The sequence below is a fragment of the Suricata suricatta genome, chromosome 17, assembly GCF_006229205.1.
Source record: "Suricata suricatta isolate VVHF042 chromosome 17, meerkat_22Aug2017_6uvM2_HiC, whole genome shotgun sequence".
NCBI classification, from domain to species: domain Eukaryota; kingdom Metazoa; phylum Chordata; class Mammalia; order Carnivora; family Herpestidae; genus Suricata; species Suricata suricatta.
In genome coordinates, this window is record NC_043716.1 from 36,976,506 (window position 1) to 37,000,199 (window position 23,694).

The window sequence follows — 23,694 nt, forward strand, 5'->3', positions numbered from 1 at the left end:
GTTCAGGGTGGGAAAAATACAAGATGAGTCTGGAACACTTTGTTGTGTCACAAAGCACTGAAGCGCTTACAGAATAAAGATTATATAATAAAGGATATAGAAATTATCTTGAAGGGGTTTCCACTGACCAAATCTGAGACAGGGAAGTATCAAAATAAAAATGATGGTACTGGATTATATCTTATTGAAAAAAACAAATTCAGGAGTCCATATTGACATTAGTAAGTAAATAAAATGAAAGTCAGATGATGAATGGAGGATTTATATAGTTTCAAAGTGTTTCTCCCAAATACTTATTATTACAAAGATGAAAAGATCAACTACATAGTAAACAACTTGGTAGACATCACAGTAACTGAACAAAGTGATCATCATCAGTAATGTGACAAATGAAAATCCTGTGCCATCTGATAATAAAAAGAACACAGCATCACTTCTGTGATACTGCTGCCAAATACACGTAACATGAATCTAACCATGAGAAAATGAACTCTAATTGAGGGATAGTTTACAAAATAACTGGCTTGTAATCCTCAAAAGTGTCAAGTCATAAAAGACTGAGGAACTAAGAAACTATTTCAGACTGAGGGAGAGTGAAGAGACTTGACAACTAAATACAATATGTGATTGTGAGCTGAATACTCCTGCAATAAATAACAGTGTAGAAACAACTGGACAAATCTGAATGGGGTCTGAGGATTAAACAGTAGTAATGTATCAATGTTAATTTCCTGATTTGGATGCTGTTTTCTGATTATGTAGGAGAAGTATACTTTAGTACCTTAAAGTATTCAAGGATTATAGGACATCGTGTCAGCAATTTACTCTCAACATTTCTGAAAAAAAAAACTAGTTTTGTACTGTATTGCAACTTTTCTGTAAGTTTGATAGTATTTTTTAAGTTAAAAAAAAGCTAAATGTGAAACTTTTAACGTGCACACTAAAGGGATTTTTAACAGGAAAAAAGAAAGAAAACTAGTTCAAAGGTTTCACATAAACAACCTCATGTGAAAATATTCTTTAGTTACTATAGAGCAAGACGGCTTTTGATTTAGTGACCTAAAGGAAAAAGGTCCCAGCTCCCTGAACCTTTTAAACCCCCTGACAATGACATTTAAATAGTTCTCAATATTTTTTCAAGCAGCCTTTGTGTGCTGTAAATAACACCAGAAACAACTGAGTACAGTTTCTAAGAGAAAAAAGAGATTCTGACTACTTTAGCATTCAGAACTTAAAGGAAACATTAAAACCATCTAAAATCAGGCTACATGCATATTCTTCTTGGGTACTAAAATACATTCAAAACACAGGACAAAAGAGATTGAAGTACATTTTTTCCACCTGAAATTAAAGATCCTTAGAAAATCATGAAGCCTGGTAGTAGATAGTGAAAGAATTTCCCACTGAAGACTTGTTAAATATTTCTAAGTATAGCAAAACTTTTCAGTTTTTAATGGATCATTTTGTAATTTCTTTACACTTCAGTCCAAAAAACACTTCAAATTTGTTCTGTTTGAAATATATTTTTTAATTACTAATTACAGTAATGTTAAATTACTGGCATCTTTTTAATATGTTGGCAGTCAACATGGCTTTACAATATTTTCCAAAAGAATGCTCTATAAAGAAGGGTCCCTATATTGCTTTTGAAATATAGTTTCTTGTATTGATGTTTACAGTAAATAGTGCAGATGATGGAAGAATCCTGGAGTGTGTTAATTTTTAGTCTCATTTTCTACATCTCTACTGTTACTTGAATAGGTAAATCATACTCCTGCCTCAAGACCTTTGCATTTACCTTTCCTTCTGACCAGAATGCTCTTCCCCCAGATCACCATGTGGCCAGTTTCCTCTCTTCATTCAAATGTGTGCTCAAAAGTCTCACCAAAGAAGCTTTACCTAACTATCCTATATAAAAACATCATCCTCTGTGGGTGGGAGCGATGGGTGAAACAGGTGGTGGAGATTAAGAGTTTACTTATCATGATGAACACTGAGCAATGTATAGAATTGTTGAATCACTATATTATACACTGGAAACTAATATAACACAGTTAACTCTTTAAAATTTTAAACTTAATTAAAAATTTTAAAAATAAAATGTCATCCTCCATTGTCACTTTCTTTTCTCTTACCTTGCCTTATTTTTCATCATAAAAATTCTTCATTGTCACCACCTGACATATATACACATATACTTGTTATTTTTTAAAAATATCTCTCTCTAACAGAATGTAAGCTCCATGACAACAGGGATGTTGTCTGTATTTTTTATTGCTATTTTGCTGTACCTTTAGGCCCACAAATAGTGCTCATTCATGAGCACTCGATAAAAATTTATTGAATTTACATCTCTATCATGGACACTCTAGATCAAAGTTCTTCAAACTATACCTTACCACCCGTCTTTGTATGGCATGGGAAATAAGAATGGTTTTTACATTTTTTAAATGGATAAAACAATCAGAATACTGTTTCATACCCCTGGAAAATTATATGAAATCAAATTTCAGTACCCCACAATAAAGTTTTATTGGAACACAGCCAAATTCATTCATTTATGTGTCATCTACGGCTGCTTCTGTACTCTAATGGAATACATAGCTGAACAATTGCAACAGAGACTATATGACTCACAAAGTCTATAAAAGTCACTAACTTGTCATTTACAGAAAAAGTTTACCAAACCATGCTCTAGATTTATTACTAATTCTAATACTGTACCATCCAATATAGTAGCCACCAGCCACATATGGTGATTTAACTTTAAATGTAAATTAATTAAAATTAAAAATTTAGTTTCTCACCAGTTTCAAGTACTCAACAGAACATGTGGCTAGTGGTTACTATATTGGACAGCATAAATAAGGAACATTTCCATCATCACAGAAAGTTCTACTGTATGGCACTCCTCTAGATTTTAGACTATCCTGCTGTTGCTTGGGATACCACTGCAAAGCTATTTCTTTAAAACAAACATTAAGAGTCTGGATCAGGAAAAAAGAAGAAAATCAAACCACATATAAAAACTAAATACCAAGAAAAATTAAAGATATTATACTAGGAAACAATTTAACAATGACAATCTTCTATCAATATTTCCAAAATTCCTACAACTAGAATTTCAGGAAAAAGTTGTGGTTTCCATTAATACAGTAATCAAAGATATAAAACATCTAGACAGCACCTTTCATACTGACTGAAATATTAATGTGACTTTGTTGAAGGGTAAAAACAAACAAACAAAAACAAAATACCACATGATGCCAAATATCCAAATAAAATATTTTAAAGTATACTTTCATGTATGTGTACATGTACATTTTTTCTTATCTCATTTAAAAGCCAAAATTATAATCTAGCAGAAAACCCTAGCAAACACTTTTTTCATATCATTTGTCCTCCTGCCATTCCCATAACTAAATAAATAACCAATGTCCTGATATATTTTAAGTCATTAGTGTTTTCCCTTTACTCTTAAATAACAAATCTTATAAAATTATATCTATTCTATTACTGAGATACCTGACAAATGAATTTGGCTAGAATATTAAAGGTTATTTTTTGTAGCTTTCAAGTACTCCAGAGTTTCAAACCTTTACTAGCAATCTTAAATTGTTTTCTACCAGTATTGAAAACAAGCCTTTGTCATGTGTTTACTGAGAGATGACAATTTCCAATTTGTTTTTATTCCTTCAGATTCTCTTTTCATTGGCAAAGATGAAACGTTTAAAACAATTTTACTAGTTAGAATTTTTGTTACGATACTAAGATTTTTGGGGGTGCCTGGGTGGCTCAGTCAGTTAAGCGTCTGACTTTGGCTCAGGTCATGATCTCACAGTTTATGAGTTGGAGCCCACATTGGGCTCTGTGCTGACAGCTCAGAGCCTGGAGCCCATTTTGGATTCTGTGTCTCCCCTTCTCTCTGCTCCTCCCCTGCTCATGCTCGCTCTCTCCTTAAAAAATAAATAAACATTCAAAGCAAAAAGGTACTAATATTTTTCTCAGAGATTCTAGCATTTTATGCACTGCTAAATGAAAGAGGGTAGATGACAAATAAAATTTAAACTTAGAAATGGCAGCAGTCTGGTTAATTGAGATTTCATCAAAGTTCACATGTGAAGGTTTTTACTTCTTAGCTCTAAAGTAAGTTATCTATGAACAAAACCAAATATTTGCATCAGCAACAGAATTTGTAACCATATTTTTAACTCAAATGGTTGTAAACTTGCCTTTATTTTGATACTATTAAGTAATTGTCATTCAGTGAGGAATACCAGCTAACAAAATTCTATTCTTAGTTTCAGAGATCAGATTTTTATTCACTGGTCTGTTTTCCTGATAGAAAGTGTAGGTGCTTAAGGAGAGAAAAATGTGTAGGTGCTTAAGGAGAGCAAAATGTCAAATCTTAGAAAGAATCCTGTACCAAGTTTGCCAGCTGCCTGTAGCACTGGTCCCTGACAGCTGCCAGAAAACTGTCTTTGAGTGTTGACACTCCTTTTTATCTTCATAACGGTAAACTGACTCCCCTATCCCAATTCCTCTTAAAAAAAAAACAACAACACTTTCTCTTCTCTAAAATGTCCACTTTTACTTTTTTTACTATAAGCTTGGGAAATTGAGTCATTGACTGCAAAAATGTGTTCTACAATAGCAACATTAACACTTAGTACTATAAATGTGGCAACAGAAGTGTGAGCTACTATTTCTGAAAGGTCTTTCTCCAGTTCTCTTAATACTACCAGGTATAATCATTCCTGGAATCTTACCACCACAAGAATAGCTTTTTTAGTTTATTTATTTATTTTTGAGAAGAAGAGAGAGAAAGAGAGAACATGATCATGTGAGATCATGACCTTAGCTTAAATCAGGAGTTGGAGGCCTAACTGACTGAGCCATCCAGGATCCCCAATAATAGCTCTGTTTAATGAAAAGTTATCCCTATAACCTAATGAAATTAGAACATAAGAATTGGAGTGGCTATCTTAGCTACCCTACCTCTCCTTCTTCAGCCACCGGCTACCTGAATTTCCTCCTATATCTCCCCATTTGGGTTGCACAGCCTCTGCTTACACACTTCCAATAATATAGAATGTTATTTCTTGCCATTCCAGAAAAGCTTTAATGGTTAAAAAAGTTCCTCCTTAAATATAGCTGAACTCAAATTTCCTGAAATGTACATTTCAGGTCCAAGTTCAGCTCTCTGGAAACATACAGGATAAGTTATCACTCAGATGCTAACACTCAATTCATAATCATGGTGAGAGCTTTCTTCTGAACCTGGTTTTGTTTGCTTGTAGTTCTTTAAAAATGTGACATCAACCACTTAGCCCAGTAGTGCAAATGAAGATTTCTTATTATCTCATAGCATTTCTGGAAGACAAATAGGTGCAATGGCATTTATTATTCTCCCAGACAAAATTCAAGACACAAAGAAAGACAAAAAAATGTAAAGTCACGCAATTGTTGAAGGATACAATGTCAGTGACACATTAAGAAGAGAAGCAGGATTCATGTCTTGAATTTTACCTTTGCTTCAAAAAATTTAAATAATGTTTTAAAGTGATTTCCTATATAGATTACAGGTTTTAGAAGGCCAAAACTAGAAAAGATTTCAGACCCAATAATTTCAAACACCTCAGTTGACTATGATTGAGGGGAAAGGAAGATATAAAATGAGGGTAATCCCTCTAGTCATGAAATACTTCCTTTCCTTCTACCTTGGACTAAGGTAAAGGACAAGAAATATCAAGATTACTTTTTTAAGAACACCAGATCAAATACAGCACACATCACCATTCCAGTTTTTCCTACCTTATTCTTTTTAAATAAAAGATCCTTCCCCCCCCAGATTAAAAATGTCTAATGAGGAAATTATAGACTGTTGGTTATAGGTCTAAAGCAACAAATTCAATATCTGGTGTTATTTTCCTTGAAAGGTCAATTACTCTAAAGTTGTAGAAAAATAAATACAAATACATATTAATTTTGCCACAGATATCACATGCCACCAAATGAACATATATAGAGAAAAGGAAGAATGGACATTTCATGCCATTGCCACTTTAAAAAAAATGTTTTAGGGGCACGTAGGTGGCTCAATCAGTTTAGTGTTTGACTTCAGCTCAAGTCATGATCTCACAGCTTGTGGGTTCAAGCCCCATGTCAGTTTCTGCGCTGACGGCTCAGAACCTGCAGCCTGCTTCAGATTCTGTGTCTCCATCCCTCTCTGCCCCTTACCTGATCAAGCTCTGTGTGTGTCTCTCTCTCTCTTTTTCTCCTCAAAATAAGTAAACATTAAAAAAATTTAATGTTTGTGTTAAAGTGATTGAATCCAACATTCTCCAAGTACAATTTTCATTTTAATTGCAAAATGTCTAGTTTCCGTTATAAAATAATTGAGGTCAAAAACAGAATCAACAAAACAGATGAACATGTGGGAAAGGAAAAAGAGAGAGAGAGAGAGAGAGAGAGAGAAGCAAACCATAAGAGACTCTTAATGACAGAGAACAAACTAAGGGTTGATAGAGTGATAGAAGGGAGGTAGATGGGGGATGGACTAGATGGGCGATAAATATTAAGGAAGGCATTTGTTATGATGAGCACTGGGTGTTATATGTAAGTGATGAATCACTAAATTCTACTCCTGAAACCAATATTACACTATACACCAACTAAGTAGAATTTAAATAAAAAATTGAAAAACCAGAATCATTCATTTGAAGTGGGCAATCAATCAAGATGTGAAAGCTAAAACAGTCAAATTTCTAGAGAAAAATGTAGGAGAATATTTTTATGGCCTTAGAGTAGACAACAATTTCTAAACAGGATGTAAGAGGCACTCAATCCCCCCACCAAAAATTTAAATTATATGAGTCTTAATTAAAGTTAAGAAATCTATTGATCAAATAGATTAAGAAAATAAGCAAGTTACAAACTGGGAGAAAAAATTTGCAATCCACATCTGACAAAGTACATGTTTCTAAAATATTTTTCTATTTTGTTTTCTATTAAATTTTTTAATGTTTATTTATTTTTGAGAGAGAGAGACAGAGTACAAGCAGGGGAGGGTCAGAGAGAGACGGAGACACAGAATCTGAAGCAGGCTGCGGGCTCTGAGCTGTCAGCATGGAGCCCAATGCAGGGCTCAAACTCACAAGCAGTAAGATCATGACGTGAGCCAGTCGAATGTTTAACCAACCCACCCAGGTGCCCTGTCTAAAATATTTTTTTAATTTTTATTTACTTATTTTTGAGAGGGAAGGTGGGGAGAAAGAGAGGGAGACAGAGAATCCCAAGCTGGCTCCGCGCTATCAGCATAGAGCCTGACGCAGGGCTTGCTTGATCTCACAAACCATGAGATGATGACTTAAGCTGAAATCAAGAGCTGGATGCCTAACTGACTGAGCCACCCAGGTGCCCCTAAAATATTTTTTAAATGTCTACAAAATCGATAAGAAAAAATACAAACAACCCAACTTAAAAAAAATACTGAAGACTTAACAAAACTTCAGGAAGGAGGATATTCAAACAGCCAATAAACATACGAAAAGGTATTCAACATCATTTTTCATCAGAAAAATGCAAATTAAAACGCAATGAAATACCACTACACACCCACCAGAATGGCTAAATTAAAAATATCAACTGATAATAACAAGTGTTGGAAAGATGTGAAACAACTAGAACTCTCCAATATTGCTAGTGGGATGGTAAACTGGTCCAACCACTTTAGAAATTATTTGTCAGTATGTATCAAAGCTAAATATACACCTAATCTATGACCCAGAAATGCTAGCCTTAGATTTATATCCAAGAGAAATAAGTGTTTATGTCCACCAAAAGACATGCATATGAATGTTCATAGTATAGACAAGCACTAGAAAGAATCAAATGTCCATTAAGAGTAGAATGAGCATGGGGGCGCCTGGATGGCTCAGTCGGTTGGGCGGCTGACTTCGGCTCAGGTCATGATCTCACAGTTCGTGGGTTTGAGCCCTGCATCAGGCTCTGCGCTGACAGCTAGCTCAGAGCCTAGAGCCTGCTTTGGATTGTGTCTCCCTCTCCTCTCTGACCCTTCCCTGCTCACGCTGTCTCTCTCTGTCTCTCAAAAATAAGTAAACAAAACATTAAAAAAAAAAGAGTAGAATGAACAAGTTGTGGTATATTCATACCTTTTAATAAGAAAAGAAAATAAATGACTAATAAATATGACAATGTGAGTGGATTTCAAAAAGTATCTTGAGCAAAAAAAGCCAGACACCAAAAAAGCACATACTGTATGATTCCATTTACATGGAAATCAAGAACAGGAAAACTGAACTATGATGATAGAAGTATGAATAGTGTTTTAATTGGGCAAAGTGGAGGTACCAATTATAAGCGAGAGCAAGGGAACGTTTAGGGTGATGCAAATGTTCCATATCTTGATCAGGAAGGTGTGTATATAGGTAAAAATTAATCAAGTGATATAACATAAGACATGTGCATTTCACTGCATAAATTATTCCTTAATTTTTATTCTTTTTACCCCTTAATTAAAAAAATATATTGAACACTCAAACATTTTCAAATATCTAAACTTGCAAACCTTAGCGATGCAATTATAGTACTATCTTCCCACTTTTGAAAAAAAGTGAATTTCAAGGGTTTCTCATGATTCTTCTACAGAGTACAGATTATATCTATACCAACCACTAAAAGGGCAGCATATATCTCAAAAATTCTCACGGTGAGGAAATGTATTTACATATTATATGTCATGTATATATAAAGATATTCTCAGTGATAGCTAATACTCCAATCAAACTTCCTTGAGAATTGAGATTTCAAGATCTGTTTCAATTTTGGTGCTTGAGGTGTATATATACACTTAAGCTTCAGATAGTTTAAGTATCATTAGTCTTTGGAAAACAAAACCAAACAAAATCTCTTGATGCACCTTTCTCTCCAGCAATATGCCCACTTATTTCTCTGCTTCACCTCCTAGCTAAACTTCTGGGGGAAATGGTCTGTATCAATGTTTCTACTTCCTCTGTACCCATCCCTCCTTTAACCACTTCAATTTTGTATCCATCCCCACCACTCCACAAAAACCACTTTTTGTTAAGGTCACTTAGCAAGTTTTATGTTGCCAAAACCAACTCACACTTCTTGTCCTCATTTCACTTGATTTTTCCGCAACATTCAACGTAGCTGACCACCTACTCCTTCATGAAACACTCCCGTCTCTTGAATTCCGTTACACCACACTCTGCTGGTTTTCCTCCTGTCTTGCTGGCTGCTCTTTCTCTTTTGCTGGCTCTCCCTCCTCTACTGGACCACTTAAATTAGATGTTTCTCAGGGCCCAATTCTGAGCCCCCTTCTTACAATACATTCTCTCTTTAGGTGATCCCATTCATTCTCATGGCATTAAATATTATCTATGTGTGAAGATGACCAAATCTCTACCTTTAACCAAAAAAGAGGAGAGGTTTATCAACTCTGTCCTTCACCATTAATTTCCATACTAGCACTCTTTTTACTTCCTTCACAGAACTTAGTACTTTAATTATTTCATTTGTTACTTACTTATTGAGAGGGAAGAGCTGTCTTCCTTACCTGACTGTAAATCCAGTTGCAGCAAAAGCATTGCCTGTTTTGTTTACCACTGTACTGCCAATATTTTGCATATGTGGCACATAATAGGCATTCAATAAATTTTAAAAAATTTTAATGTTTATGTATTTTTTTGAGAAAGAGAGAAAAAAAAAAGAGAAAGAGAAAGAAAGCCAGAGAGGGGCAGAGAGCAAGGGAGACACAAAATCTGAACCAGGCTCCAGGTTCCGAGTTGTCAGCACAGAGCCTGGCGTGGGGCTCAAACCCACAAACCATGAGATCATGACCTAAGCCGAAGTCAGATGCTTAACCGACTGAGCCAACCAGGCACTCCTCAATAAATATTTTTTAAATAAAGAATGAAGGTTTCTGATTTTTGAATTAGATTGTGTTACAAATGTATAAGTAAAATATAAATGTTATAAAGCTTTCATTGTTCAACTATCTTTTAAAATCAGCATTTAAGGGGTGCCAGGGTGGCTCAGTTGGTTAAGCATCTGACTTCAGCTCATGTCATGATCTTCATGGCTCATGAGTTTGTGGCCACATCAGGCTCGAGGCTGTCAGCACAGAGCCCACTTCAGATCTTCTGTCTTCCTCTCTCGACCCTCCTCCACTTGCTCACTCTCTCTCTCCCAAAAATAAAATAAACAGTAAAAAAAGTTTTAAAAAATAAAAAATAAAATCAGCATTTAAATAAAATATATATTATAAGTACATATATAAAGATGATCCACTACTAATCAAACATTTGCTATAAGAGTGATGATAAGCTACACTGATACTTTACAAACTGTGAGCAAGGCTTATAACATTTCCATGTGCACAAGAATTCCTTATAAACCTTGTTAAAAATGCAGATTTTAATTGAGCAGGTTTGGCCTAAGATTCTGCATTTGTAACAATTGCCAGATGTTGCTGACACTGGTCCACAGATTAGAATTAGATTAGCAAGGGTCTAAAGGATCTGCGTAAATGATTTATGAACTAAACATTTGCTAGACCTCAACTTTGTGTCTAGTACTATGCAAAATGATCTTCATAAACGTATCTTATTTAGGTTGTGGCTGTTCTGTTGTAGTACAGTAAACTTAGACAGGTTCTATTATCTATCAAGGCCAAGTGTCTTCCTTTTATTTATTTATTTATTTTTTCATTTTTTGCACCTCACAGTTACATCTACTCGTGCCACAAAGGAAACAACACGTCTACAAATGTACAGCGATGCTTCATGTTTCCATCTAACAGAGCACAGGACTAACTTACTGAGATTTACAGACAGACTGACGTTCCATCTGATGTGTACTCCAAGCAAAGCTGGTTAATAATGACCATGAGCAGGTGCAGGCCTCAAAGTTTTCAAAGCTTTATTTCTTTTATCATCACTCCTGATTTTATAAAAGATGAAGTCCACCAACCCCATCCCTACCCAAATCTCCTGGTAAACCTAAGTATAGTAGGGCTTCACGGGGACCCAAACATTTTTTAAAAAGGCTTTGAAGGATCTTGGTGCAAGACCCCCAGGTCAGACCACCCTGACACACACAGTCAATGATTCTGAAAGAAGTGTTCCCTTTTAGAAAAGGTATTTTATAATGCCTCTTTTATCATCATGAACTAAATATAACCTATCGATGCATGTAAGTGTTTTTAAATAAAGCCCCATCTGTCATATAAAGGTTAAAATATAATAACAAAATAATTTGCCTTTCAGTATGTAAATATACCAGCACAATCATTCCAGAAAACCTAATAATATGGTAGTCAGATATATTTGTCGAGTCACCATGAATGTAAGAGCTCAAAATGCAGAAGGATACAGGTTGCATCAATAATGGCAAAAGAGTCTTGGCTCTCAACATAACAAAGAATCATCTTCTCTTCATTTATACAGTAGTTGCACTGCTAGACGATTTAAGCTGTATTAAAACCAGGCAAAAATACTTCATGTTTATACATTAAACGGAGTTAGGTTCTGGCAGTCATTAGACATAAAACATTACTAAGTTTCAGAAAAAGGGATAAATTCCAACCTGGAATGAAGGATGGCTTCCTAAAAGGAACGACATTTGTGATGGAACATAATGGATGAATGAGGATTTCAATGGGATTGTGGTGCTATTAACGGTGTTGGGAAATCAGGAGAAGTTGATTTGGGTTGGAGAGACAGACAATGAGTTAATTTTTGGACTTTTTGGGTTTGAATAGCATTATAAAAATGGGGAGTTAGGAAAAGTAATGCATGTTCAGGGAATACTAAGCAGTCCGGAATAACATTAGAGGACCAAGGTTATCTCTGGCAACGTATATTGAAGTTACATTGTGGATTATCTTAAATGCCTTACTAATAAATCCTTAAAATGGTTTTTCAGTAGGGGAGTGACTTGATATTTTAGGAGGACCATTCTGGCAGCAATCCTCAAAATGGATTGAAGAATGTAAGTCTAGATGCATACGGGGTTACCAGCAGGGGGAGGGAAAACAATCATGTAACAGTCGGAATGGATAGGTTTTTTTAAAAAAATTATTTTATGTCTTTTATTTATTTTTGAGAGACAGAGAGAGGCAGTGCAAGCAGCGAGGGTGAGAGAGAGAGGAAGACACAGAATCTGAAGCAGGCTTCAGGCTCTGAGCTAGCTGTCAGCACAGAGCCTGACACGGGGGTCGAACCCACGAACCGTGAGATCATGACCTGAGCCAAAGCCGATGCTTAACTCACCGGGCCACCCAGGTGACCCATGAATGGATAGTTTTCAAAGTGTGTTCTATGGAACTCCAGGGTTCCAGAGGGCTGCCACAGGTGCCCATCTGTCTCAGGAGAAGGAAAGAGCCAGCAACTAGGTAGGCCTAGCAGTAGTCTCTTGCCTCTCCCCCTCTTAAATGGAATATCACACTTGCATCTGTCCTACATAAGATTTTTGTACACAAGGGTATTCTGTTGATAAAAACAAATTTTGTCCTGTTTTTGGGTCCCATCCAAATTCTTACTTAACTGTGAGCATGACCATGGACTATCTCAAGGAGTCATCATATAATCATTTTATAGAGTACTAGCTACAAGATTAAAAGCATTACATTAATTCTTAATATCAACTTTTAAAATCATTATTTGTCCCTTTATACAGAGTATGTCTCCATCCTTAAATTAGATTACCTGTAAAAATTCTCCAGGTTTGCTTAGGTTTGGGGCAAATGGGACTACATTAGGTCATTGATGTCTGCGATGGAAAACTGTGGAGTCCTTTGAGAATCTCCAAATTTCTTTTGTGCATTGAGGCTATTGGCTAGGATAACATAGAAACTATATACTTGTGTACTCTAGTCTTTCAGTCCTACTAATTTAAATTTGAGGCAGACTTTTATATACATTATCCTATTTAAACCTTTACAAAAGCCATAACATTTACAAGTTTCCACATATTGTATTCCTTCAGGATCACTCGCAAAGAGTCTAAATAGCAGATTACATTCACAAATACCAAGTGTCTATCTTATATTGAATTGTTTACCAAACAAGCTCACAATCTTATTTCTATAATGCATAAAAAATGTTAAAATAATGACTCATCCTAATTCGTTTACCCACTGAATTTTTTTATAGTGGCAAGCAGAAGGGTGCTGGTTAAGATGGCCCATAAAGTCTTTAGTCCTGCTGAAATTATTTTCAAACCAAGAGAGGTAGCAAATCACTGGTTTATCCCAGTTATGAATAATTTCTCTCACTTGGTCCCCTTGAATCCATTGACACACAATGCTTTAGACAAATATTTCATGCAGGCCAATGGGCCAGTTGTTTTTCAAGGTTTGAATGGTACGATATAACATCTACAGTACCAAAACGAGGTTAGGAAACTTAGCCTTAATAAAGGAAGCTGTAAAGCCAAAGGGAAAGGGAGTTTAATTTCTAACAATCACAATAATACAGAACTTGCTGAATCTTAGATACACTGGCTTCCTGAGACTACTTAGTTAAAAAGCATCTGTTTTCTATCCCAGTAGTTTTTAAACTATATTTTTGAAGAGGCACTTCATTTTTCAAATGAAATTATACAGAGATTACCACACATAAAACACATAAAGGAGTATCTTAGTAGAATACACTACAATAAATTCAAATATGTAATAATTACTAAAAGGTCAAACAATGAGAATAGAATGTTTTAATAAACAAAACTAAAAATCTATAGATATGGATAAAACTTACAGCTTTATATCAGCATCAACATATACATTATTCTATATTTTGTCTTATTTGCAAATATGAAAAAAATGGAGACGCATATATATGAAAACTGTTACTACTTCCAAGTGTTTCACCTTCCTATTTCTGGACAGTTTGTTTGTTGGTTTGTTCAGTAGGCTTCTCACCCAACACAGAGCCCAGCAAAGGGCTTGAATTCATGACCCTGAGATCAAGACTAGAGTTGAGATCAAGGGTCAGATGATTAAGTGACTGAGCCATCCAGGCACCTGTATTTCAGAATAGTTTTTAAACTATCTTTGTCTTAAAGTTGAATCACTCAAATTATCTAATAATTCTTCATATTCTTTAACTCTGAACATAAAAATAAGACAAGAAGTACCCCCAACCTTACAATAAGTATTTTAAAATTTTATAATATATAATCATGATGTATCACACGACACGTTCTTGTTATTGAGCAGTTGGTTACTACACTGTAACAAAAGCATATCCCAAGCACCTTAACCTGAGCCTTTTTAGGCTCTTAGTTAAACACAGGGAATAGAAGAGTTAATGATGTTCTTATGTAAATAATTTTATATGAGCAAATATGCACAGGAAAGGAAAACAAGAGTGCAGAACCATAATCTTACTCGTCACACTTATAAAATGTTAATATTTCAAAGAGTTTCAAAGAGTTGGTAAAAAAAAGTTTTATTTTGAGGTCAGAGTATAAATTTATACATTGATAATCTTCAACACATTAAAATTTGGTAAATAATCCTCATGAATGTCAAGTAAAATTTAAATCAAGTTAGCCTCTGACGCACATACGTGGTACTGTATGCAAGCATAAAATCAACTATTAATGAGTATTAGAAAGTGATTTCCTAATTACAGAGATAAAAGATAGATAATAGCAAAAATGATTAGTTGTTAACTATTATAAAAATTACTTCCAATTTTCATACTGGAGCTATTATTATATATTAACTATGATGTAATTCCACATCTATAAAAAGTGTTTGTAGGTTTGTGAGCATGATATTTCCTTCATATCCACAGCCTACATGACTACTATTACAAGAAATTCTTCTGATGTGCCAAATATTCTGATAAGTTAGTAGTCTCTCAAATAGATACCACTTTGCAAGCAAACTGATAGTGCTGTGTTAAAGAACTCAAATTAAGTAAAATATATTATTGTCAACTTTAAGAATCAAAACATATGTTGTTAAGAAATGGTTTATTGTGGAAAGTGCAGTGCTTCACTGATATAAATAATGCTGCAAAAATCTTAAACAAATCCAAAAGTTAGAGAGCACTATATTATTTGCCCAGAGTAGAGTCAATATTGTATTACAAAAAGATGGTGCTATTCATATTGTTAGAGTTAGCCAATATTCCAGACTCTTCTACCAAATCTTTTACAGCACGTCTGACAAATTAACAAGCATAGTTAACTAGTTTCAATGTCGCTATTTTCCTTACTCTCTTTGCTTTAAAAGCTGAACAAATAAATAATCAAATGACCAAACACATAGGCAACTCATTCATTAATTTATTCAATAAATGTGACGACAGTTGTACTATGTGCTGAGGAATGGGCTGATGATAAAAAGATGCCGATGCCTTGGAACCTGACAGTCTAGGAAGGGCTACAGATATGTTAACAACCAAAATAAGTAAGAAATCTAGTTAAGTAATCTTTAGATAATTAGGAGTTATAAGTAAAAAATGTAGCTTTGTATTGTTTCATTAGTGATGCTACTGAAATGTTTTCAATTTCTCTTATTTTAAAAAAAGTTTCTTCTATAAATCCACAAATAATCTGATATACCAAAAATTTCATCTCTAAGAACATACATTAACTAATACAATTTGTAATATGCTGCCAATTCTATTGGTACAAAAACTCAGGAGGTAAGTGGATTTTGAATTTTTGACGAGTGAAGAGTATTGTTACATAAATACATTTTATTCTGTTTTATATCCTTTATTAAACACATTTTTATGTCTCTTAGATGAAATACATATCCAATATAATCTGGTATCAATTCCACATTACTTTGATTTACTCTACAACACTTTGGACTCTAAGAACTTTAATTTTGGATGCAGAAAGCAGATTTCAATTAAGGCCGAAAAATCATCTCATCCATAATCACTGGCAATTAAAGTATTTTGATAGATTATGTAGTAATAATAACTAAAGTTATACATAGTTTACATTTAAAATAATCCACATATAATAGAAATACAATTATTGTTTCATTATTTCAGCCTTTTTTTGTGATTCAAAAGGTCTTAGAGTTATCCTTATGGTTTTCAATTATTATAAATATACCAGCTAGTGAAGAGTTATATTTTTAAAGAGCTAGATAGCAGAATGCACTCTATATCCTTGTGATGTTTAGGATCTCTTTTCACAATAATTAATGAACCCTTAGCATGAAAACATCACTTACTGAGCACCTACTACAGGCAAGTTTCTGTATTAATCACTCATTTCTTCTCATATATGGTCTAGAGAACCACAGCTTGAGTCAGAAGCCAATTAACATTGGATGTCTGGTAAAAGATCTATGACTAACATTTTAGTCCTAAATAAGTGAGTTAATATATTGACAAGTTTATAATAATGTATTAAAAAGGTATTACTGGAAGGTTGTATGCTAATTTTACGGTATCATCTCTGTCTTACTGATTGAGAAAGCAAATTTTTGCTCATATTTGATCCATATTTTAATAGACTTAGATGTAATCCTGAAATCTGCTGATGTATAGTTAATAGATAAGACTTGGCTTTAGGGGTAGTTTAGCCAAAAGATAAACAACACCATTTTTGTTTTCTCTGCTTTTTCTTTTTTTTTTTTAATTTGTCTAACGTTTATTTATTCTTGAGACAGAGAAAGACAGAACACGAGCAGGGAAGAAAGAGAGAGAGATACAGAATCTGAAACCGTTTCCAGGCTCTAAGCTGTCAGCACAGAGTCTGATGCTGGGTTTGAACTCACAAACTGCAAGATCATTACCTGAGCTGAAGTTGGACACGTAACCATCTGAGCCACCCAGGTGCCCCTTTGCTTTTTCTATTATACCATTTAATTAAATACTTTAAAAGTTTTTCTGAGTTCTATCAAAGAACAGCTAGCACCAATCTTCTACTCATAGAAATTAATTAAATAAAAGGCGTCATATAAACCTAACAAAAATTACTTTTCAGCACTGTTTTCTTAATTGAATGCAACAAACTCTGAGGATCTTTTATGAACCAGAAACCATTTCTGACACTGAGCACACAAAAATAAAACATACTTTCTGCCCTCTATAAGCTTAAAGACCTGTGAGGTTAGAAACATTTAAATCCATAAATACAATTGGCAGAATTGTGGGCAGAAAGGAAAGGCCCTTAGCCTAGGTGAAGGAAGGTGAGGGACCAGTAAGGAGACCACCAGAAGGCATCAAAGAGAGTCATTAGAAGGAGGGCACCTGTGAAGCCAAGGATCAGCAGGCATAACCAAGTAAAGAATGGGCTGAAAGTCTTAGTAGAAGTGTGAAATAGCATATTGGATCATAGGAAGCACAAACAGAAATTTTCTAAAATTATATTCTGTCAGGATCCTGTGACCTTACTGTCACTTTTGTTCCTTTGACCTTTACCATTTCATCCTTCATATGTTCATAATGGTGAGCTAGTAAACTCCACCATTTGGAGGCTATATCTCTGTAAAACTCAACCATCTAAAGCATAGAAAGGGACTTAGAAATGAAAAATGGCTTCCACAAATGCCATGTGATAAGAAGCAGAAGCTGACATCAAGAAGGAGACAAAATTTGCTCAATAACCCTGGAATATTTAGGGTAGGGGCATTCAGCTCTACACAATTCAAACCCCCCATAAAAAATACTATAGAACGTTATCTGATGGTCAGAATAGTGACGCAGGGGTACCAAGAAAAAATAATCTCTTGTGTACTTTGTTTATAAGACAGGGAGCGGTGTAATAAATACACTTAGAAAGCTCTCTATCCAATATTGTTAAAAGAGAAAGGTTTTATATCAAATGAGAAACATGCCAATACCTATGAAATTCATTTCTGTGAACCACCTCATTTCTCAACCATAACAGAAAGAAGAAGATACTGTTATTACAACACAAATAACAAAACTTAGCAACATCAAGAGTCTTTGGATAGAAAATATTAGGATCACAGATTGTGAGAAAAGAAAGAAGTTATAGCTTCTGATTTATTATATGCATTAACTTTTCATTTTTACATGACAAAATTTCAACTTCAAAGCTTATTTCATCTGACATCTTCATAATAGAAAGTCTCAGTAAACATCTATTGATGAATGAATTTTAAAAGATTTTGTATGTTGAAGGAATGACTTCAAACGGCTTCACATTTCACAATCAACTCTAGCGTGTTAATTTGGCCACCAAATTGGGCAGAAAATAAAGGTATTCCATAAAGTATTCTACTTTCTTATACTGCCAAGAAATGAGAGGTATACATTCCAAGTCAAATCTCTTTATATTGAGACCAAAATGTCAAGATAATATAAAAATATTTTAAATATCAAACACATGGGCCAGATTAGTCAATCTTGGGTGGCTATAATGAACTAGATATTTTACTGCATCAAATACTCTACCTCAAGGAACTGATATTAGAACAGCCAAATTCACATCATTAATCTTTTCTTTTCTTTTCAGTTTTTGCATTAAGCATACTATATGCCATCTATCTCTATGGACCTAGGAATTTAATCTAGACATAGAAACTTACAGTTGATCACTGTCTATATTCTGTATTCCATCTCTTTCCATTCATAGTTTGTGCATTCAAAATCAAAATTTTTTACAAGTTTTCATTCCTTTCTTATTCAGAGAGCCTTTATTCAGGCTTATCTAAGAGTCTTTGATCAGGGCATTACTATCCCAAATTATGCTATGTATTTAATAATGTACTTATTTCACGTTAAATAAATGAATTCAAGAGTATTAACATTTACAGGGAAACAGTTTCCATGGATGTATACTATTCTGTATATTAATCTGGAGAAGTGAAATGATTTGGAATAAGAAAAAATAGTGTAAATTATTGATTTATAACTTCACAAAAATAAATTAAGCAATTCATTTATAATAAAGCCATGAGATTAAGATTCCTGTTCTTTTCCAACAAAGCCTTTACATGTTAACAATTATACTTCATAGACCATTTTTTAAAATATTCATGGTGGCAATTTTAAGAGTTATTTTAAAACCCTAATAATTTAAAATTTTAAAAGCATAGTTTTTCGTAAGAGAAAATGCTTCAAGCATTATTCATAATGGCTACTTAAAATGGGCATATCCATACTAAACACATACTGTTCATTGACTTATTGTTTGGCATTCTACTTAAAGAAGAAAAATTTATATGGGCCACAGAAGTTAGAAAAATTGTAAGCATAATCAGGTACAAACTGAGAATTCAGGACCACAATATTGTACTCAATTATATCTGGGAGAAAAAAAAGTTCTACCACATGTATCTTGTATCCCAAAGTATTTAGTTAAATTTAAATAACTTCTTATTTCCTAGATCTAGAGTTGCCAAAGATCAAGATTCATTATTGTGAAAAAATCTGTTATTCATAATATTTATCAAATTAACATTTAAATTAGGTGTCAGTATCTCATTTATTAAGTGAATGAATACATTTCTCACAAATTCTAGTTTTCCAAATATTAGCACCTTCCCCAAATTGAAATGCATCTTCCATTTTCAGGGTTTTACAAACCCTTATTGAAAAGTTTACAGAAGTAAAATTTTAGTTATCCCAAGGAAGTATATACTGGAAAATTTTTGAGAAACGAGAATAGTTCCACGACTTTCAATATTAATTCAAATGAAACTTTTTAATTGAGCCTGATTTTTGCTTTGAATAAAGGATCATTAGAAGATCGAGTTCCAAGGGAACCACAAGTGCCAACCGTTTAAAATTTACCTTTCCCATATGACAGCATTTACTCTTAGAAGAAGAAAACTGTCACTTTTCATTCTAAATAAGTCACTCAGATTAGCCTGAATCCAATGGACACTGAGACCATGGAAGAAAGAAAACATCCAGAAGGATTAATTATTCCAACCCAAGTTTGCTGCCATTTCAGGGACGCCCTATAAGTACTCTTCCTCTGCAGACTTCGAGTTGAGCCCTCATGTCTGACAACCCCTAAGACATAAAATTGCGGAGAAGTTATCACTTTCCAGAGTTAGGTGGGGGGGTGGGGGGTTAATATGAGAGATGTATAAGAACGGACACGCTTTGCCCTCTGAAATGCCTCATATTTACTTTTGACAAAAGAAACAAATAGAAGCAAAGCCGAGATTCAGAAGGTACTCTCTCTGCTGCATGCACCGGTCGAGCTTTTCAAAGACCCCTTAGAAAAGAAGCTGGCTGGAGGCTCACCTTCCATCTCGCCGCCGGGCTGGGCTGGACTGGAGCTGCCGCTCTGGCTACCCGGCCGCTCCACGTGCTCCTGCCGTCGCCGGGACACAGCGCGCAGCTGGCGGGAGATTCCCGGCGCGGGGAGTCCCCGGGATCGCGCCGCCGCGTCGGCGCAGATTGAAAGGGGCAGGAGCCGGCGACCGGCCGGTGCACGGGGTTACAGCGGCGCTGGCTGGCGGCGGCTTTAAAGCGCGTTCACCGCCGAGCGCCCGAGGTTCCGCACCTCCAGCCCCTTTTTGAATGTCAAACCCGAGAACCCAGATAGGATGGAAATGGCGCATCAATAAATTGTCCCAAAGTGTCTAAGAAGGATAATGGATGGGAGCGTAATACACAGGGAGAGAGGGGCTCTGGATTGAGTTTAAGTTCAAAAGGCTTGAGTTAAGTTTAACAGAATCGGGAACTTTTGGTCTAGATTCGGGGATGATGGCCATGAATACTATCAAAAAGAACACACTTCGAAGTATTTTGTTTTTCTTCTTCAGCTTTTCTCTTTACGTGATAATTCTTGGTCCAAGTTTTCACAAAATTCTAAGTTCAAAAGGATTTGGGCACTTGTATCAACTCTACTTTTTCATTTCGCGAAGCAAAAATTCTCTCACTTTTGTCTTCCTGTCTGAGAAATGTTGCCACCACTCCCAAAATACTATGCACTCTATGTGTGTTTATTTTCTATTACTCTGCCTCCTTCCAACGAGGCTCTAAGACAGCTTAAAAAAAAAAAAAAAAATATATATATATATATATATATACACACACACACACATACATATATTGTATCATAAAAGTAAGTCAAGAAAATAGAGCTAAAGGGGGAGGCAGTGATAAGATAGTAAAATTAACTCAAAGATGTTACTGCACAGAAATGTACCGGTCAACATCTTTCCCCAACATCCCTCCTGCTTTATAGAGGTAAAGCACAAATTTGACTATAGGAAAAGGAAAGGGGAAGTGACCATATAACAATATTTCAAAAGCAGAACTTTTTTTCACATTGAAGTCTATGGGACATTGTTTTGGTTAATCCTTATACAGATATCTATTGCTTTGAATTGGACAACGTGTGAATAATTCTCAAAAAGGCCACTTCCACCCTTGCTAGAAAATTATATTGTTAGTGTATATTTCAGACTTAAGTTTGGGAGTTTGTGCATCAGCAGACCATATCAGAAGATTTACAAGTGAAAATGTACATATTGTAATTTTATGAATTTTAGTTTATTTTAAATACGCCTTGGTCTAGGAGGCATACACACACACATATAGGCATGTGTATCTACATACACACACACATATGTGAGGTGGGCAATTTTTCTTCAATGAGTAAATAACTTGCATTGGCTTTGTTTTTAACATCATGACACCAGGGTGGTTTCTCTGTAGCTTGTATGGTTTGGAGTTCTAGAGGACAGTGTCAATTTTGGAGAAAGACTCTAAACACCAAGTCTAATTATAGTATTGAAAGGGGAAATTTGTTGTTTGTTAGTTTCTAAAAGCAAAAATAGCACATCAAAAGTAGCAGAAGAGGAACTGTAAAATTTCACAGGGATGGTTTAAGGATGAATAGTTATTTGGTTATTAAAAGGATGTAAAAACTTTTATTACACTTAGCAGTGGAACATGTTACTACTCTGTCAATAGTTAGTTCAAAACGGAGTATTTCAGAATCCAGAGAATGGTACTTAAGGGAATAGATAAAAAGTAGATGGATGAAATAATTTACCTAGCTACTCTATACTCAAGAAGGTGAAGCATAAATCCCCACTCCTTAAGTGTGGGCTTCATGTAGTGACTTCCTTCCAAAGAGTACAGTAAGAAAGAGAGGAAAAAGAGTAACTTTTGAGTAGAGAAACAAGACAAAACACTACTTTAGCCAGGTGAGCAAGAAAACGTCAAGAGTGATAAAAACATGTTGGTAGTATGTATCCTTGATATGACATGATGGGAATGGTAGTTTATCTCTATGTCTTCCACCCCCAAATCTATAACCTTAGAATAATAATGAGAAACATTGGACAAATTCCAGTAGAGGGGCATACATTCTGCAAAGTACGTAACCAGTTAAGTTCAGATCAATGTCATCAAAATTGTCTCATTAAAAGCAAGAAATGTCTTAGAAACTGTCACAGCCCAGAAGAACCTAAGGACACATGATGACTTAATGTAGTATGGGATTCTGGAGCAGACAAAAAGGACATTAAGTAAAAACTAAGGAAACTAAATAAAGTATAAGCTTTATTTAATAGTAATGCATCAACATTGGTTCATTAACTGTAAGAAATGTACTATACTAATGTAAGATGTCGATAGGAGGAAAACGAGGTGGGAGCACCTGAGAATTCTGCTATCCTCCCAATTCTTCCATAAATCTAAAACTGTTCTAAAATTAAAAGCTTATTTTAGAAGAATGGACAAGTACTTTCAACAAACAACTACAACTCACTTGGTTTAGTCTCTTCTCACAGTATTCAAGGTTTATCACACAGGATTTATAAGGACTGATTACTTATAATCACTGGGAAGCTAGCAAGGGTACTTTGACTAACACTGGAAAGTCAAACTACTAGGGAATTAAACATAATGCTTAAATTTGTCTCCACTATTACCACCTTAAGAAGGGAACAGTGGAGATTAAACCATGAATCTAGACACAGTAACTGACATGGGTGGATCTGACTCACTGAGTCACATTTCATGGCTTCAGCTATGTAGTATAATTAACAGTGACTCAAAACGAAATCACTGACAAAGGTTGCTCCTGGACTATCTGAGATAGTCCAAGTACTGACTTGGCTCAAAGGAAATAAAACTGAAAACTCTTGATCTCACCCCAAATAATCATTCTGCACCCTGTCTGAACCTTGGTCTCTTTACCCACCAGCTTACTCAAATCCACCCTCGAGGGTGTCCCGCTGCTAAGAAATAGACAACAAACAGGCCACCAAACTGGTAGCCAAGAAGGAACCATGAAAGACACCGCCATGGTCTCTTTCGGAGCCCTGTGATCTTGACTCATCTGTCATCCATCCCCACAGGGAAAACAGAGTTGGGGATCTTGCCCTTTCAGATGGGCCCGTTTTCGAAAGCAAAGTTACTTCACAACCCTAGATCAATTTGCATGGGGGTCTCCCAACACCCTCTGATACTGGGATGTGGAAAATAAAGGTTAAATGTTCCTCTCGAGTGGGAAGGGCTGGAGCCGCCTTGTTGATGCCCTAGTGGTTCCTCGGGTTCTTCGTTTTGGGGGTAGGAAATGCAATTAGGTAAAAATTGGGTGGAAGAGTTTGGAAGATTGTGCACACAACTGTAGGCAGAACTCAGGAGAAGCAAGGCACAGGAAATTTCCACAAGCTCTTTGCTTCCTGGGGGGTGGACATTCTCCCACGCCTCTATCCCTCGGGTCCTAATG

General features: G+C 35.2%; 1 protein-coding gene across 1 annotated transcript in view; it reads right to left on the minus strand.

Moving 5' to 3' along the window:
* IKZF3 (IKAROS family zinc finger 3) overlaps positions 1 to 20,447 on the minus strand; it is an 88,735-nt gene extending 68,288 nt beyond the window's left edge. The window contains exon 1 of the mRNA XM_029927546.1: positions 20,247 to 20,447. Within this exon, the coding sequence (XP_029783406.1) occupies positions 20,247 to 20,253 (7 nt within the window). The 5' untranslated portion in view covers positions 20,254 to 20,447. The remainder of the gene's footprint in view (positions 1 to 20,246) is intronic.
* Positions 20,448 to 23,694: the final 3,247 nt, after the last annotated feature.